At 31.4% G+C, this 17,893-nt stretch overlaps 3 protein-coding genes and 1 long non-coding RNA gene across 15 annotated transcripts; 3 read left to right on the plus strand and 1 right to left on the minus strand.

The window, feature by feature from the left end:
* Positions 1–354: 354 nt before the first annotated feature.
* On the plus strand, positions 355–3,906 carry LOC112741549 (uncharacterized). 2 transcript variants are annotated; one of them, XR_011870640.1, is made up of 8 exons: positions 355–500; positions 591–785; positions 971–1,011; positions 1,406–1,510; positions 1,616–1,774; positions 2,235–2,289; positions 2,412–2,483; positions 3,498–3,906. It is a non-coding gene; the product is annotated as an uncharacterized lncRNA (long non-coding RNA). The 2 variants fall into 2 exon arrangements; XR_003171505.2 differs by lacking the exon at positions 355–500 and having other exon boundaries at positions 619–785; positions 1,406–1,507.
* Positions 3,907–7,118: 3,212 nt separating this feature from the next.
* Positions 7,119–10,196, plus strand: LOC112741552 (stilbene synthase 3-like). Its single transcript, XM_072213769.1, has 2 exons — positions 7,119–7,357; positions 8,984–10,196. The coding sequence occupies exons 1-2, from the start codon at positions 7,177–7,179 to the stop codon at positions 9,502–9,504; spliced, it is 702 nt and encodes a 233-aa protein (XP_072069870.1). The 5' UTR covers positions 7,119–7,176; the 3' UTR covers positions 9,505–10,196.
* Positions 9,557–9,975, plus strand: LOC140178479 (putative stilbene synthase 2). The gene is made up of 2 exons (XM_072215570.1): positions 9,557–9,571; positions 9,637–9,975. Exons 1-2 carry the CDS (start codon positions 9,557–9,559, stop codon positions 9,973–9,975), a joined length of 354 nt encoding a protein of 117 aa, XP_072071671.1.
* Positions 10,197–11,921: 1,725 nt separating the features above from the next.
* On the minus strand, positions 11,922–15,856 carry LOC112741551 (uncharacterized). 11 transcript variants are annotated; one of them, XM_072213780.1, is made up of 11 exons: positions 15,525–15,823; positions 15,293–15,420; positions 14,294–14,401; positions 14,048–14,091; positions 13,821–13,943; positions 13,637–13,724; positions 13,245–13,351; positions 12,928–13,036; positions 12,804–12,839; positions 12,531–12,632; positions 11,922–12,200 (listed from the first exon to the last, which is right to left on the minus strand). In XM_072213780.1, the coding sequence occupies exons 1-5, from the start codon at positions 15,544–15,546 to the stop codon at positions 13,907–13,909; spliced, it is 339 nt and encodes a 112-aa protein (XP_072069881.1). In that variant the 5' UTR covers positions 15,547–15,823; the 3' UTR covers positions 11,922–12,200; positions 12,531–12,632; positions 12,804–12,839; positions 12,928–13,036; positions 13,245–13,351; positions 13,637–13,724; positions 13,821–13,906. The 11 variants fall into 11 exon arrangements, with proteins under 11 accessions (XP_072069881.1, XP_072069879.1, XP_072069875.1 ...); XM_072213778.1 differs by having other exon boundaries at positions 12,804–12,842; XM_072213774.1 differs by having other exon boundaries at positions 12,804–12,842; positions 13,245–13,334; positions 14,048–14,401; positions 15,525–15,856.
* Positions 15,857–17,893: the final 2,037 nt, after the last annotated feature.

A 17,893-nucleotide genomic window follows, 5' to 3' on the forward strand; every position in this document is an offset into this window, starting at 1 on the left:
GCAAGGAGTTTTTAAGTTGTGGTTGAAAAAGAGAGATGATTGCGGAAGTAGTCAACACAGGTGAGTGGGTTAGCACTACAAGAAAAAAGGCCTATCGCCTCACTTTTTTCTTGCCATGCTTTAAAAGCGTGGTCAAAAGAGGCCAATAGTCACGCTTTTATGAAGGTGGCAATTGATTTAGTGATTTAGCCATGCTTTTTTTGTCACACTTTAAAAACGTGGCTAAAAAGGATCAATTGCCACGCTTTTATGAGGATGTCGGTTTATTAAAGATTTGGCCATGCTTCAAAAGCGTGGCCGAAAGGACTTTATTACCCCTCCTATATAAAGTTAGAATACCCTAATTTTTCTCACCCTTATTGCGCCTCCCTCCCTTACCAAAGCTCTCCCTCTCAATCTCAACATACACTCAAACACTTTCTGACTTACCGCCGATCACTGCCTCCTTCACCCACCTCACCGCCGTTCTCCATGCGCCCTTGTTCACGCAAAAAATATATGTTCAGTCCTTCTCCTCCAAGAACTTTCTATTATCATTGGCTTGCTATTTTTTTGTCTTTATTTTTTATTTTTTTCTTTTAAATCTATAGGCTGAAATAGAAAATCTTATAAATGAGGAGCACCAGTTAGATGAGCAAATAAAGTTTCAGTGTCCTCTGCTGATTCTACTAAACCCTAAACAGTTGTCATACTTGTTTGCTATCTTTTTAACTAATCCTTAATCTTTATTGCAATGAGATGCAAGAAAGATTAAAAGGTCTTAGTGAAGATGAAAACACTCAAAGGTAGTAAAATCCTCTCTTGTACTTGTTCTCTTTTCTAATTTTTCCTTATTAATCAGTATCATCATCTAAATATAGCTATATACCCAGAGTTGATTTTTTATTATTGTTGCATTGGTTACTTTTTTAAATTTATTTATATTTTTACACTCATTATACTAAATTTGTGAACCATTGAATTTATGTAGGTTAGGGAGCATATAAAAATATTCACCATATGACTGATGAGGTGAGTTTGGTGATATTAATAGTTCTTTTCTTTTTGTAGTCATATAAAATTTCCCCAACTATGATAAATTTAGAAAGGGGTTGGTTAGGAGACAAAGGAATGTTTCTTGCAAATGTTTTACATTCTACAATAACATTATGGGAAATTGGTTATTGTATGCCCAATATTGAAAGTTATAAGGTTATCATGGCACTTATTTTTAGCTAAATGCTACTGTATTTGAAATTAATATAATCTTAAATTGTTCAGGAGTTTGTGATCACGTTTTGATGAACCTTTTGCAATGTAGACATGGTCCTGCATCTCCTATCCCTAAATTTTTGTCTTTTATCCCTTTACTCTGTTCAATTATGAATCAATACGGGATTATAAATAATGGTTATTGCATGACCAGGTGGTCCTGATGGATGATAAAATTAACAGTGTTGTGAGAGTTCTTTCTGGTGGCATGAAGAGGAAATTATCTCTTGGAATTGCATTGATAGGAAACAATAAAGTAGTATGCATATCAAAAACACTTGCTCTATTTTGTATTCATATATTGAAAAAAATTGGAATCCCTTGATCTTACCTGGCATGTTATAATTCTTGATGAACCTCCCAGCGGAATGGATCCATACTCAATGCGTTTGACTTCATAGTTAATACAAAAATTTAAGAAGGGAAGGATAATCTTACTAGCAACTCATTCAATGGATGAATCATATGAACTAGATGATCGGATAGCTATCATGGCCAATGGTTTTCTGAAATGCCGAGGAAGGTTTAATTTACTTCTCACTTTCTCCAATTACACCGTCCATTTGAAAGCTAGCGATTGAAATGGAACATGAGGATCAATGACAAAATTTATATATGGAGATTAAGTTGTGTATATATGTATATATTTTATTATATGCCTTTATCCACTTTGTACTTTCCTTTCTCAACTAGGTTAATTTCTTTTTCTACTATCCTCTCATGGTGCGCATACGCGTGCATGTGCACCGACACCCATATGTGTGCACTGTTTGCCTATTTTGGATTTCATATTAGGCAACTCATTAAATTTTATGTGCAGTTACTTTCTGAATTTCCAGTTTTTTTTTGTTATTTTTCTATGATGACTTGATTTCTAGTGGTAAAATTGGTGGAAATTTAGTTTTAACTTTTAAATGCACATCTAGGTATCATGATTGCATTAAGCATTTTTTTCTCCTCTTATTTATAGTATTTTTTGACAGCTCACTTTTCTTGAAGCATCATTATGGAGTTGGTTATAGTCTAACTCTTGTAAAGGTTTGTTCTATCCTGATAACTTCCTTTTCAATTCATTCAGGTGCTGATGTTTCATGGCGAAAATGTTCTATTTATTTATGTATTTTTAGTTTTTCATTTTTCTTTAATTCTTGTCCTTTCAGTAAGCTCCTGTTGCTTCTATAGCTAGTGATATAGTATATCATCATGTTCCCTCAGCAACATGTGTAAGCGAGGTAATCTCTCATAGTATAGCTATTTGCGATTCACTTTAATATCAGTCTGATGAACTTAATACTCATATATGAATAGTAGGCAATTAATAGTCTTTTTTATATCACTTTAAAGGGAGAAAAAGTAGCTTACTTTTATCATATATCAAACTTATTCAGATAATTCATTACTTTGGACATGAATAAACTAACTTTACCATGGTGATTATTAATTGTTACTCTAAGTTTGGTGACTTCATATTTAGCTTTACAGTAAAAAGGAAAGAAACCTAATGCAGTGAAAGAAGAGAGTATGAAAGGAAGAGGATAAGAAATCTCAAGAAAGAGAGAGCAAAATTTAAAACATAGGTCTAACCTTAGAGATTGAGCTATGGTTCATGTTACAGGGAACCCGAATCTATTTTAGGAGAAGAATAACGCATAGGTCCTAGCCTTAGAGATTAGCCAGGTAACAAGATATGTTCATATTTTTGCATATCTCGGCATGAAAATGCCCCAAAAGAATGCACTACTAGAATATCTAAGTACGAAAAAACTACTCAATATCATATGTTGTCCAAAGATGGAAAAGTTCGCTTGAAATATCTGTCATTCTTTTTCCGCCACAGATGCTGAAAGTGAAGAGATGAGGTGTAAAAAAGGTAAACGTGAAAATCTTACATAGAATAGGTTGAATAGGTCTTTCCCAGCTTCGGCAGCATTCGAATATGGATGCAAGCCCTACATGCTTTAAGATTGAACCTGGTTTCTTCTCTTTCATTGTTTTTAATAGTTAATTTTATTAAGGAGTTAGTTACCTATATCATTTGAAATGCACAAAAGAAAAAAGGAAAAATGGTAAGGTAGTTGGTTTTATGTTGGATTTCATATAAACAGTGCTTTGGTTATGGATAATCAAGTTCAAACTCAATTAAAAAATACTTCCTTTTCATACATTGTTTTTAAATATGTTTTGCATGACGTTATGATGATTGATTCTATTTATTTAATTCTGCCTTGCTGGATATGCATTTGCAGGTGGGAACTGAGATTTTCTTTAGGCTTCCCCTAGCATCTTCATAAGCTTTTGAGGGGGTGTTTTAGGAAAATTGAAGGTTGCATGAAAAAAGCACTTTTGAACATGAAAATAAGCGACAATAGGGCTGCTATGGCGGCTAGAGTAGTTGTGGTGAAAGCTGTTCACAACAGAATGGATGGACAATTTTGTGATACTAATATCTAAGAATTAGGTTATTAGCTTTTTGTGATGGAATTGTAAATTTTCCTTTTACTAATTCTGAGTACTTATTTCTTAAGATGTCACCTCGGATAGCAAAAGCTTGCTGGAAGTTGATCATAGTCATGGCTTTTCTTTTCTTCTTTTTCAAATGTTTGTAACATGTACATACCATGTAAATCAAATCAATGAAAAATGAATCTTTTAACATCTCTTTTGTATGAAAGCAGGTTTATTTTGTATTAGAAAAATCTAAAAAAAAATTCTACCCATACTAGTATTTTTTTTAAAAAAATTTGATAAGGATGTAGCCACGATTTAAAAGCGTGGCAATAGATTCACATCTAGGCATGTTTAAGAAAGCGTGGGTGTATGTCTCCTATCGACACGCTTTCAAAGCGTAACCAAAGCCAAACCAATGGGCATGCTTCTAAAAGCATGGCTATATGTACACTTTTCGGTACGTTTTAAAAGCGTGGCTATAGGATTATACATACGGCCACGTTTTTAAACATGCCAATAGATAAAAGCGTGGCAAAAAATAAAACTTGCCGATAAATCAACAAAAATGTGACGATAGAGCAACCAACACGTTTGCAGATGTGATCCTTTTAAAAACGTGCCGATAGTTCAAAAAGCGTGGCGAAAAGCTATTCCTACGCTTTTTTGCACTTTTCGACATGCTTTAAAAGCATGGAAAAGACTAATTTTCTTGTAGTGTAGTGATGATGTCAACGAAGGGATCAGGGTTATGCTCATTCAAGAAGCTAACACTAAAATAAGCTTTTGGAATAGTGACCAAATTTAGTAGAATATCATCGTGGTTTATCCTTAAAATTAAGCCTAAAGGGGTATTTTAGTTTTTTTAAAATAAAATTCAAAGTTTCACTTTCTAAATCATTTAAAGTATATTCGTTCTAAAATTGTATTTTAGTCTTTTATTAATATTTTTAAATTAACCAAACTTATATTTTAGACTTTTAATTTTATAATCAAATTCAAATTACTAATGTCCAGTACAATTAAACAACCCTAATTCTAAAAAAAAAAAAATTATGTTTTCAAAATTAGCTCAAACATGGTATTTTAGTCTTTTTAAAGTTAAATTTAAATTTCTATTTTATAATACAAATTAAATAACTTTAATTTTAAAAGGGTATTTTAGTCTTTTACAATCAAATTTTAATTTTGAATACAGAACCTTAATCTTAAAGAGAGTATTTTATTTCTTTTAAAATTTAAAGAGTATTTTATGAGTCTTCTATATTCAATTATGTTATTTTCCGTTTACCTATAATTCTCAACAAGAATATATATATATAGAAAAGAACAACATATGCTTCTTATATACATACACTAGCGGAGATGTATTATTGCATGCTGATGTGGACATAAATAGTGGAATATCTTAGTCAAATATGTTTTGCATTGACATGCTATATATCTTAATCAAATATGGTTGCCGCCATCTTAGTAAATTCATCTACTAAACTCATCTAATATAGTCAATTAAATAAGACCAGCAGACTCATATATGGTGGTAGACTCCACTGTCCTTCACCAAACTCCTCACACACCCAGTCCAACTACATCATGTTTAATTTTAATAATGAAATTTATATAAAAGTGATAACATCACTTATAAAAACAGAGTACTTTTATTACACGGAAAGTATTTTGTGTGGATACAAGTTTAGTTTTGATTTAGTGTGGGTATATATGTCAGCGTTTTCATCTTTTATGAATACAAATGGTCATTTATTTTTAGATCGAAAAAAAATAATAATATAGTTTTGTGAATAGGTACTATAAATATATAGGTGAATTATAGGGTAAAGATGTAAGTTTACTGATTTTTCCTTTAATAGAATGAAAGAGAGATTAATAAAGGTAGGATCCACATTTTGAATAATAATAAAATAATAAAAAAACTATAAAAAGAATTATATTTTCTCTCTATACCACTCTAATCTGTACAGAAGAGTGCCCCAAATATATAAAGAAATAAACCCGTATAAGTATATTGTAAACATTTTTTATTCGCTAAATAATTGATAAAAATTAATATTCGAAAAAATACCTAAATATTAATATAACATATGTAATTATTAGTGTATTAATTAATGTGTTATTCATTAAATATATAGAATAACAATAAGGAAGCCACTCAGACAAAGATACTTAAAATATTTTTTTTAAAAAATATTTTTTAATAATTAAAATTTAATACATATAATCGATTAAACTGTATTATTTTTGTCAAATTTAGATCAGACAAATTGATTTGGCCAAAAAATCGATAAACTAAACCTTGAACCGACCTAAATTAATATTCTTTTATTTTAGAAAATGACTACAATAATCCTATTATAGAAAATGACTAAAATATTTTTATTATATATGTAAATATATTAATTTTTAAAATCCTAAATCTAACCTTATAACGGCATAAAGAAAAGAAAAGGATTAGAATTTATATTTTTAAAATTTATATAAATATAAAATAATAATAATATTAAGAGTATTTTAGTCATTTTTTATAATAGGGATATTGTAGTTATTTTTATAAAAAGAAAAATTAATTTAGACCGGTTCAAAGTATAGTTTATCGATTTTTTTGGCCAAATCAAAATATCTGATCTAATTTTGATAAAAATAACCTGATTTAATAAATTATATGTATTGAATTTTAATTACTTAAAAATATCTTAAAAAAAAGATATTTTAAACGTTTTTATTTGAGTGGCTTTCTAACAATAAATATGATATATATTAGCCTAGATGGTAATTAAGTGTTTTACACTCTCTAAATTTTAAGAGGTCTTATATTTTAGTTTTAGAATTAACAAAATATTATTTTATATACATTATATATGATAAAAGATATCTTAGAAAATAAAACATAGAAGTAAAATTTAGAAAGCACAACTTTCTTTTAATAAATTTATATACTAAAGATATTTTAAGAATAAAAGATTATACACTAAATATGTTTACATTTATATTATATATAATAAAAAATAGATAACAGATAATAAATAATAGATAATTGAAAGCATAAATAATATACAAATAAAATTAAAATATAAAAAATAGAAGGCAATAAAAAATTTCTCCAATAAATCACTGAATAAGAGAGTGATGTCCCCTAATAGAAAATTGCAGCGGGTTTATCCTTTCAAAGTCAGAGAACATCGTTTTCGAATAGTGCTGACCTGGGACATTATCACGAGTTTACTATACTTTCTTTGAGAACATCATTTTTGAAGTTAACTAAATAAATAATAATCGTTGTCACTATCACGACACTTTTGAGTTGAGCACGTTTTCTATATCCATTTAATTCCACATATGTCCCTACTCTCAAGCATATAAATATCCCCCCACCCCCTGCCTAAGTCTTCATCAAATCAAAATACATTTGTTTTTCCAAAGAACATACCTGAGCTTTGCTATCCCAAAGAACTTAGCTAAGAAAACATGGTGGCTGTGAATGACATCCACAAGGTTCAACAAAGGGCAGAAGGCCCAGCAACCGTGTTAGCGATTGGTACAGCGAATCCACCAAATTGTGTTGATCAGAGTACATATGCAGATTATTATTTCAGAGTAACTAATAGCGAACACATGACCGACCTAAAGAAAAAATTCCAACATATTTGTAAACAAGGTAGTAAACTCGTAGTTTTTATGTTGACTCGAAAGGTCGATGTAAAATCGTAATTCGTAAAATCGTAAGACGAAACGTAAATATAACTCGTAAATTTTGTAAGTCTCAAATAAATAAAATCAGTGAAATCACACATAATTCACAAATCATACTCAGTCACAACTCTTCACAACTCAAGTTCATACAATAACACTAAATTAAATCCAAATAACAAATAAAACACCCAAATTGTTAGATGACATTCTTAATTCTAAATATATATCCTAACAACATATTAGATTCAGAACCTAAGCGGCTAAGCCCACAGCAAAAAAAAATTGTTTTTTAATTTAGAACAAAACAAAATAGAACAAATTAAAAAAAATTACAGAGCAGAACATATGTATGCTATATCATATACGCTTAATGGCTATAATATATGCTAGCAAACCAGATTAATAACTAAGCAAAGAAAATTGAAAAAATTAATAGAATTCGTTTAAATTAAACACAACAAAGCTAACACAAACACCACAAACACAAACACAACAAAAAAAAATGAGGAGGAGGAGGCTAATAGTGAAGCAGTCAGCGACATCCAGCAATCCGAAAAGAAGAGGAGAGCTGCAACAGCATGACCAAACCACCCATGGTGCTTGAGTGATGGTGAAAGGGCAGCAGTATAACCAAGCTACACCGATGCTGCTTTAGCAGTGACAAAAGGAGAAGAGAGGGTTGAAAGAAGAGAACGAGAAATATAGAGAATTGACACATCAACCACCACCACTAGTACCCATACTTTGATTTCGGAATTGAGAAGAAGAGAAAGGCTTCAGATGCAGAACGGGAGAGAGAGGGGATAGGGAAACCTAGGGTTCCAATCCTTCTTAAACACAAATTGGGGCTTGAGCTTGGGCTTGGGTTCGGGTTGGGTGCTTACTGGGCTATGCAAAACTGAAGTTATGGACCAATTTTCTTCATGAGACGTGGATCGTCGGAAAACTCTCGCTTCCAACGAGTCTGCGATTTTCCTCGGCGTTTCTGCACGGTTGCAACTCCACCAACACGGATAGCAGAAGCGCGACGGAAAGATGGACCAGAAGCGTAGAATCGTGCGCTTTTGCGAGTAAAAACGCGATTTTGTCTACCTTGTTTGTAAGTATTGTTATCAAATATTTTGATGTTGTTTAATTTACTATTTATCAACCTAAAATTCATCATTTTACTTTGATATTAATTATTGATACACAACAATTAACATATTATACCGTGCACCATAATATGATATGTATCCAACTCATAGTAATAACAATAACTACTTAACAAGTTACTATTTTCCTATGTTTCTAAACATAAACAAATTTATTTTGGTCATATATACTTTCTTGATCTTTCACACACTTATTTATTTACTCATATATAATTAGATTTAATACATTATATCTATAATTAAATTTGGATAAACTATTAAAATCAAACCTGAATTAAATTAAATCACTACATGAATAATTTGAAAGGTTTGATACGCGAACTGATCGGAATTTAAAATGTCAAAACCCAATATTTTTTTTATATAAGTGGATGATGTCTTAAACTTGAAAAAGAGTATTGATGGATGTGAATTACATATCATTTTAGGTGAGAGGACAATGATCAAGACCAGACATATGTACCTAACAGAAGAGATATTAAGAGAGAACCCCAACATGTGTGCATACAAGGCACTGTCGTTGGATGCAAGGGAAGACATGATGATCAGGGAGGTACCAAGAGTTGGAAAAGAGGCTGCAACCAAGGCCATCAAGGAATGGGGCCAGCCAATGTCTAAGATCACACATTTGATCTTCTGCACTACCAGCGGCGTTGCATTGCCCGGCGTTGATTACGAACTCATTGTACTCTTAGGGCTCGACCCATGTGTCAAGAGGTACATGATGTACCACCAAGGCTGCTTCGCTGGCGGTACTGTTCTTCGTTTGGCTAAGGACTTGGCTGAAAACAACAAGGATGCTCGTGTTCTTATCGTTTGTTCTGAGAATACCGCAGTCACTTTCCGTGGTCCTAGTGAGACAGACATGGATAGTCTTGTAGGACAAGCATTGTTTGCGGATGGAGTTGCTGCAATTATCATTGGTTCTGATCCTGTGCCAGAGGTTTAGAAGCCTATCTTTGAGCTTGTTTCGACCGATCAAAAACTTGTCCCTGGTAGCCATGGAGCCATCGGTGGTCTCCTTCGTGAAGTTGGGCTTACATTCTATCTTAACAAGAGTGTTCCTGATATTATTTCACAGAACATCAACGAAGCACTCAGTAAAGCTTTTGATCCGTTGGGTATATCTGATTATAACTCAATATTTTGGATTGCTCACCCTGGTGGACGTGCAATTCTGGACCAGGTTGAACAGAAGGTGAATTTGAAACCAGAGAAGATGAAAACCACTAGAGATGTGCTTAGCAATTATGGTAACATGTCAAGTGCATGTGTGTTCTTCATTATGGATTTGATGAGGAAGCAGTCCCTTGAAAGAGGGCTTAAAACCACCGGAGAAGGACTTGATTGGGGTGTGCTTTTTGGGTTTGGTCCTGGTCTTACTATTGAAACCGTTGTTCTCCGCAGCGTGGCCATATGATGCGTGTAGTTATATGTCTCTGCATGTATACGACTATGTTATTTTTTAATAATTTCTTTTACTCCAAAATATGGGCCGGATTGGCCCATATATATAGAATATTAGATGAGTGAAAACTTAGATAAAGATGTCTAAAGTTAATTCTTTATGCTTAAGAATTCAATATCAAAGTTTGTAACTGTTAGTAAAAAATATATCAAATTCTTTTCAATTGAGCAACATGACATATACCAATATTTGGGTTGCATTTTCATCTATAAATACAGCTATAACCACCTTCATGAGGTTCCATTTAAGAAAAAGTCAAAAGGTATATATTAGTTATGATAGTACAAGGCTTGGGGGTATCATGTTTGTAGTTTTTTATATTATTGTTTGTTTGAAGTATCTCATGCAATGATATAATAATATAATGTTACTTTCTTGTGTAATTTTTAATATGTTACGTTATTATACAAGCTTGAATATAATAAATTAATCTTATAGAAGACTCATGTAATCTTGTGTTGTAGCAAATACGTAATAAAATTCAATTTGATATATAGAAAACTCATGTAATCATGTGTATATGAGAGATAATATAATCCAAAAAAAAAAACTTCTATGAAACTAAAAAAATAGTTTCTAAACTCAGGTTAACTTCAGTAAATATTGATTGTTGCGTTAATGATTGCACGTTGATCTATGCTAAAAATTGCAAAGACTTAAAGGAATGTAAGTTCTGTGGTGCACCACAGTAAGATGCAAAAATAGTGAATAAAAAAGACAAAAAAATTCTTCCGTATGTATTAAACAATATTGCATTTGATAGACAAATACATGTAATTAGCTTCAATACTGTAGTGTTTTTATAATAAGAGTTTATGGGGGCATGCTTTTATTAATTTAATTGATTTATTTAAAGAATAAAAATTAATAATACTTAAATCTAATCCTTTTTAAAAAATTTACCTTCATCCATCTTAAAATTCTCACTTTACTCTGCAATTATTTAAAACATTTAAATTTGTAAAATAAAGTTTTAGATGTTGTATTTTAGTAGTATGTATGCTAAGTGTCTAATTTGATCTTTTTATCTACGTTGTATTGCTGAGCAAATTGAGATTAAGCTTTTTGTACGTTAAAAAATTGGTTATTGAAGTTAATGACTTAATGCAAGGTGTGATCTTGCTGACACATTTTTTATTGTATGATGATGATAATAAGTAAACCAGTTAGTCTAGAATTATGCAGAATCTATTCTCTATTTCTTTTTTTTTTTTACATTTTACTTTTTTTCTTGTTCTATTTTTGGTACTTATTAAATTATTATCTCCCTTACATCATCATTTTATTAAATTTAGGATGAGTGAAGTTTTGGGTTTATTTTTGTTTTTGTTACTTAACATGCTTTATTTTTAGTTTTTAAAGAAACACTTCACATATACTTTAATTTACTGCGTGTATAGTTTCACTAGCTAGCACCGTCACTACAAAAATAATCACTTTTAGCGGCCATTTATTTTACTTTTAGCGACAATAAAAATAGCCGCTAATACATTTACCGGCAATTAGACATTAGCCGTCTTATGCTTCGTCGATAAAAAGTTTTAGTAGCCATTATAACATTTGCCGGTAAAGACCATTTTAATGGCCGCAAAAAGTATATAATTTTTAGTGGCCATTTTCTTGGCAATTTATATGGCCACTAAAAGTAATTCTAAGATGGAAACATTGTTCACTTTTAGTTGCCATTACTATTGCCGCTAAAATCTATTTTACCGGCAATTTATATGGCCACTAAAAAAATTCTAAAATTATAATATTATTCACTTTTAGCTGCCATTACTATTACCGCTAAAATCTTAAAGACTTTTTTTTAATTATACTCACTTTATTAATTAGAACTAATAACCTATATTTTTCTATAATAATAATAATGATGATAATGATAATTTGCATTTGAATTTTGATCAGAAAAATTTGAAATAAGCTTTCTATTAAAATGCTCCTTTTAACAAACTAGAATGTTAAAAGCTGTATTTGTCAATACATAATAGAGGTTTGTTTGTCATTTCATTGACTTTGAACACATTTTGTAAAAAATAAAAAAAAAAAGATAAAATATGCTCAATTCTTCTAGGCCAATGCTGCAGCAAGGCCACCAATTATGAGTCCCAGAGCAGTTGCAGTGATGCCAATGGGGGAGCAGTTGGTATAATATATAGAAATGCAGTCGTATCAACCTGCACATAAACATTTGACACACAAGTGCCATTTAGCTACCTTTTAATTTAAAATAAAAGAAATGATATATAATATGTGAACTGAAACATGAGCCATAATCTATGTCTCAACATCTATACTACAACTTGAGCAGCAGTAGCAGCGGCAGCAGATAGAGCACCCTAATTACTATTTATTCATAACTTAAAAGGCAGTTAAAGAGAGCAAAATTTCAAGTCTAAGGGTACAGAATATGCAATGGTATATAGCTCTCAAAGCACAATAAATGCATGATTTAGTTCCTTTATACTTTTCAATCACAACAAGAAGATAAAATTCATAAATTTTACCACTACTTTTGCAGACTCCTCATCCAATGGTCTACCATCCTTACGCCTTTTATGAATTTTGAGAAAAATCTCTGCTCGTGAAGGTTCGATTCCATCCTTGGCCTAACAAAATGACAAAGTCAAAAGAGAAGTGCAAATGTGCAAACGTTCAAACAAGGAAAATTTTCAGTGTTCTCATATTATATATATTGTGTTGCATTGCTAATGGTTCCAGAAAAAAAAAACAGTGCATTGTTTTATAAAATATCTGAAATAAAAATTATGCATAAGTACCTGAACCATTTAATACTGGGCATCGAGCACGGTCCCCTTCTGAACCACATATTATGTATAGTTAGAGAATGCAAAGTTTGATGAATTTCAACTACATATCTTGAATCAAGAAACTAGAACTTACAACTTTAGATATGTCGTCCACTTTCTGTTTTGCAGCATAAGAATGCTGAGAAGTTCGGTAGTACTCATTGAGTAGTTATCTTATCAAGGGGATCATCACTTGCCTCAAACTGATTGATCACATTTGTTAATGCATAAAATAAATGTACAAATAACACGTCTCATTTAAAGAAAATTATTATGATGAGTTTTATAATAAGAAAAATTAAAGGTAACACAAAAGGTTAGAGATCTGATGAGTGCCTCTAAATGAAATGGAGATTGGGGGCAGTTCAAAAATGCTATATCCATACTAAAAATGAAAGGTAGTACTCATACAGTGCTTCCATTGCCTTCCACGTGGCAGGTATGTCTAATGCCACTTCTTCTTCAGCCTTCATTGGAAGTCCTAAGTTTCCCTTCTTCACTCTAATAGGCCAATGAATCTTAAGAAAACCATATCAATTTCTATTTTTTATTTATTTAAAACAAAAAATTTGATTTTGAAATCAAATTAATTCTAATTCTAATTCTGTGATATATGTTTCCAAACACATCATTTTTTTTGTGACTTTCTATTACTACTAACTGTTGCCTATTGGTAACTAATACTCTTATATATTGGGGATTTCTACGACATTTTCACTCTATCTTTGTAAAAAAAATTATTTGGACAAAGAAAACATTGAGTTTTAAACCGATGGAAGCATAGACTTTGTAGTATTACGTACAAGGTATAAATCTATGTAATCAAGCTGCAAATCTCGCAGGGTGCTGTGAAATGCTTCTGGAACATCTTCTGGTGCATGATCTGAACACCTACACATGCATATATAGAGATCAAAGTATTTATCATCCTGATTTTAGTATCTTTTAGTCTACCAATCCTATGGTGTAAATAAAGTGAATGAATACCCTGAGTTTCATGGAGCCTTTAAGAGTGGCCTTGACTTTGTCAAAGTCAGAATTGATGCACCTAAGGAAGTGATCTGATGGGTTCCTCAAAGCAGGGCATGGAAATTCAGCTTGTGCAAAGAACTGCAGATATACTTATTTTATTATTATTATTGGCAAAACCTTATTAGAAAAAAAAAGTTAAAAAATACAAGAGTGGATACTGAGGCAGAGTTTAAGTTTATTGCCTCATATGCTGCAGAAGCGTGGCCAAAATAGACAGTTTTACCCCCTGAAAGCAAGTACAATTGATCAAATAGTTTGAAAACTTCACTGCTAGGTTGATGAATAGAAGCTATCATGGTTCTTCCATCCCTTGCCAAGGCACGTAATGTTTGAGTCACAAAGAAAGCTTTATATGCAGAATTTATTCCAAAAACAAGCTTTATATGGAATAAATTCTTTAAAAAAATTTCTGCTGATAGAAAATATACACATTTCCATGCTGATTCCTTAAATTTCCTAATCTTCTTTCTTCTCTCATCTGTTTGAAGATCCAGTTTCTCATGCCCCTTTTCGAAAATCAATCGTCTGGCCACTTTCTGTAAATGTTATTCACTTCAGATTGAATAAATATACTCAAAGTATCCAAACAATTTGATAAACCTAGAGAATGAAACTAGCTTACCAAAGGGTGGGTTTTGGAATAAGAACAATTTGAAGGAAAAATAAGACGCAAATTATGTATGCAGGCAATTGAGAGAACCCAGATAACTATGTTTTCAATTTTTGTTATAGGCTAAAGCTGAGCAATACTACCTAATATTACTTCTTTTCAGTTAACATACTCTTGCTTATTAATTTAAGACACTTTGTTCTAAAGCTGTTAAGAACTTAAGAAATTTGTTTTATTATTCTACCTAATTATGAATATCATTGGACAGTAAAAGCAAATTTGGATTAAGAAAATGTAAACTCATAACAGATGTGATGCATGAAAACAATAACTTTGAAAAAGGAGCAACAAAGTCACTTTGAATTTTAGGTCCTTTGATGTCATCAACATTAAGACAGAATATTCCAAATCTGTTTACAATCAGAGAGATCAAGCCATGGTCACAATTTATTAGACTATCAGAATTTCAAGCACATTAAAGCATCATTCCAAATGCTTGTTACCTATCCAAATCAAACAGGAACTAGTGCAGAACCAATAACACGAATTTGCATACCAATATTACAAGACATTAAAATAGAAATCAGTCAAAACTCAAAGTATAACTAAAACAAAATAAATAGATCTTCATGACAGCAGAGTATGTTTTTTAAATATCCAGAAGATCTTCATAAAAATTTTGAACCAAGATCAAGAATGAATTAACATAATAAAGAGTTTCAAACCATATAATAAAACAGAATTGACATAATCAAACAGAAATTGGACTTGCAATTAACCGAAAACGTATTAATCAAGCAGCGCTAGTGAAACAAACATTAATCGAAGAAGGGCGAGTCGTGAAACCAATGTCGTTGCCGCTGCCGCCGGAGGAGGAAGACGTGCATGCTGCTACTGGTGTTGTGTCGTCGGAGCCTACTTCACATGGCGGCCATGGAAAGCAAGCTAAGCGACGGCGACAACAACAACCAAAAAATCATGCAAAATTTTAGAATCAACAAAAATCTAAAATGAAAAACAAAAAATCGAAAAAATAAAGGAAGATCTACCGGCGGCGACGATCTTGTGCATCTACGTGGAAGACCAGGGGCGGTGCAAGTGGCGGAGGTGCGGTGTGAAGGTGAGAGATCGGCAATGGAAAGAGTAGAAAAGAGAAGAGCCGAAAATAGCGATAGCGTTGTTCGCGAAGAAGGCATTGCTACCAGATCTGGAGTTGCGTTGGTGGGGAGGCACCTTTGCTCGATCTGAACTGCGGTGGCGAGGCCGGTAGCGATGGAGACGGCGGTTACGATGGTGAGCTTAAACTTTCTCTGAATCTCTTTCTCTCCATCTCTTATGAAGTTGATTTGGGTAATAGATCAAAAAACTATTTTAATAAAAATAATCCTGGCCATTGCACTATGGCCATTATAAATTTTTTACTAAAATTTTGTTTATATTTATTAATAGTAATTTTACTGGCCATTGCACTATGGCCACTATAAATTTTTACTAAAATTTTGTTTATATTTATTAATAGTAATTTTAATAAGAATAATATTGGCCATAATTATATGGTTACCAAAACTTTTTATTAATTTTTTTTTGTATTTATTAGTGGCAATAATAATAATTGCCATTATAATATATAGTAATAATGGCAAATATATAATTACTGCAAAGCATAACTTAAATTAAAGAATTAGTGGCCATTATATTATTGCCACTAAAAATTTGTCGCTAAAACATATTTTTTTTGTAGTGCGTTGTTATTAAAAAAAAAGGGATAAGATTGTGCTTATATATCATATTATGTGATGTATAACGTGCGTGGTTTTTGTCTGCATAATGATAATTTTTATTCTTTTTATTGTCTCGTGTAATAATTAATCTGATTTTGATATTGGCAGGATGAATTTAAGAATGCTATAAAACGGGCTACACAAAAAGCATATGAAAAAGGAAGTAATACACCAAATAAGATAGATGTGTGGTGTAAAATAGGCGAAGTTAAAAAAGGAAGAATTTATGGATTTGGAATAGAATTCACTACAGTTGAGAAAAGACCTAGTTATCGTTACTCCAGCTCTCAGCCATCCGATTGGTTGCGAAGGTCAGAACATGAAGAAATAATGAAGAAAATGCAAGAAGAGAACGATGACTTAAAAGCTAGGCTGAAAAAGACAGAAAAAAGATTTGAACTCAATAACCATTTGCTTCAACAAATGATGAAAAAGCTTAATTTTAAAATTGCGATTCCTCAACTAGAAGGTGGAGAAACAAATATAGGAGAGGATGAAGATGGTGAACGTACGTCTGAAGAGTGATTATTTCATTGTAGTTGTGATGCTAGTTAGTTAATAGACTTTAAATGATGTAATTAATAATTCGAGAATGTTGTTTACTTATTATTGTTTTTGTCTATGATATTGAATTGATGAGTTATTTTGGTTATTGGTTAAGTAGTGTATTATGTTATTTGAGATATATCTTTTATAGGTTGGCTTTTATGTGTTAAGGTGTAGATTTTGTGTTGATGGTTTTTCAATATTTGATGGTCTAGATGTAAAAATTCAGTAAAAAATTGATAATTAAAAAGGATAATATAAAAATTTTTGATAATATTTTAGGGTACAAATAATTTTGTTCACCAGAGTTTATTTTTCTTGAGTAAAATGTTAGTTTTATTTTTTTTTAATAGATTTATCAATGTTCTAAATATTCATGGATACAAAATAATAGTTTATTTGAAATGATCTTTTAGGTAGTGTTTATTTTAAGAGACTGGAATTGAAATTGAAAGATTAGTACTCAATATTGTGTTTGATGGTTAAAGATTGGAACTAAAATTCACTACAAGAATTTGACAAATTAACGACGGATTTTTGCGAGAAATATTTTTTTTCACAATCCGTCACTAACTTGTGAGGAATTAGTGACGCACTAACGACAAAATTAATAAGCGGTCATAAAATATTTGAACTTGAGAAAAGCGACTGATTAGCGAGAGATTTACGAGTAAGTTTGTTTCTCGCAAATTGACTTTTGTAGCTAAAAAAAGAGTGAGAAAAATTTCCCCGCTAATTTGTCACAAATTAATTAATTAGCGAGTGACAATGTTCTAGCAAATCAGTCACTTAGGGGTTCAATCGAATAAAAGTGAAGTAGTGAGGGATATTATTGTCACTATTCCGTCGCTACATTTTTTGCATTTTTGGCATGCTTTTAAAGTGTGACAAAATTCAATTTTTCTTGTAGTGTGAGATACTTATTGATTTGTTACTAGGTTAAAAAGAATTTGCAATGACATTTGCGATAGTAGTTCAACTAATTAAATACATATTATTTCCTAGCAAATTAGCGACTACTTCATAACTCTACTTTTTGTAAGACCCCGGATTTTTGAAAATTTATTCATTTATGATCTATTATATTTAAT

Source organism: Arachis hypogaea, chromosome 14 (assembly GCF_003086295.3).
Source record: "Arachis hypogaea cultivar Tifrunner chromosome 14, arahy.Tifrunner.gnm2.J5K5, whole genome shotgun sequence".
Taxonomy (NCBI): domain Eukaryota; kingdom Viridiplantae; phylum Streptophyta; class Magnoliopsida; order Fabales; family Fabaceae; genus Arachis; species Arachis hypogaea.

Coding starts and splice junctions, on each gene's coding strand:
- LOC112741551 (XM_072213776.1), bottom strand. CDS start 15,546: ATGCACAAGATCGTCGCCGCCG. Junction 15,421..15,524: donor GCACAAGATCGTCGCCGCCG/GTAGATCTTCCT, acceptor GCCGTCGCTTAG/CTTGCTTTCCATGGCCGCCA. Junction 13,725..13,820: donor AAGGCTCCATGAAACTCAGG/GTATTCATTCAC, acceptor ATGCATGTGTAG/GTGTTCAGATCATGCACCAG.
- LOC112741552 (XM_072213769.1), top strand. CDS start 7,177: ATGGTGGCTGTGAATGACATCCACAAGGTTCAACAAAGGGCAGAAGGC. Junction 7,358..8,983: donor GAAAAAATTCCAACATATTT/GTAAACAAGGTA, acceptor ATATCATTTTAG/GTGAGAGGACAATGATCAAG.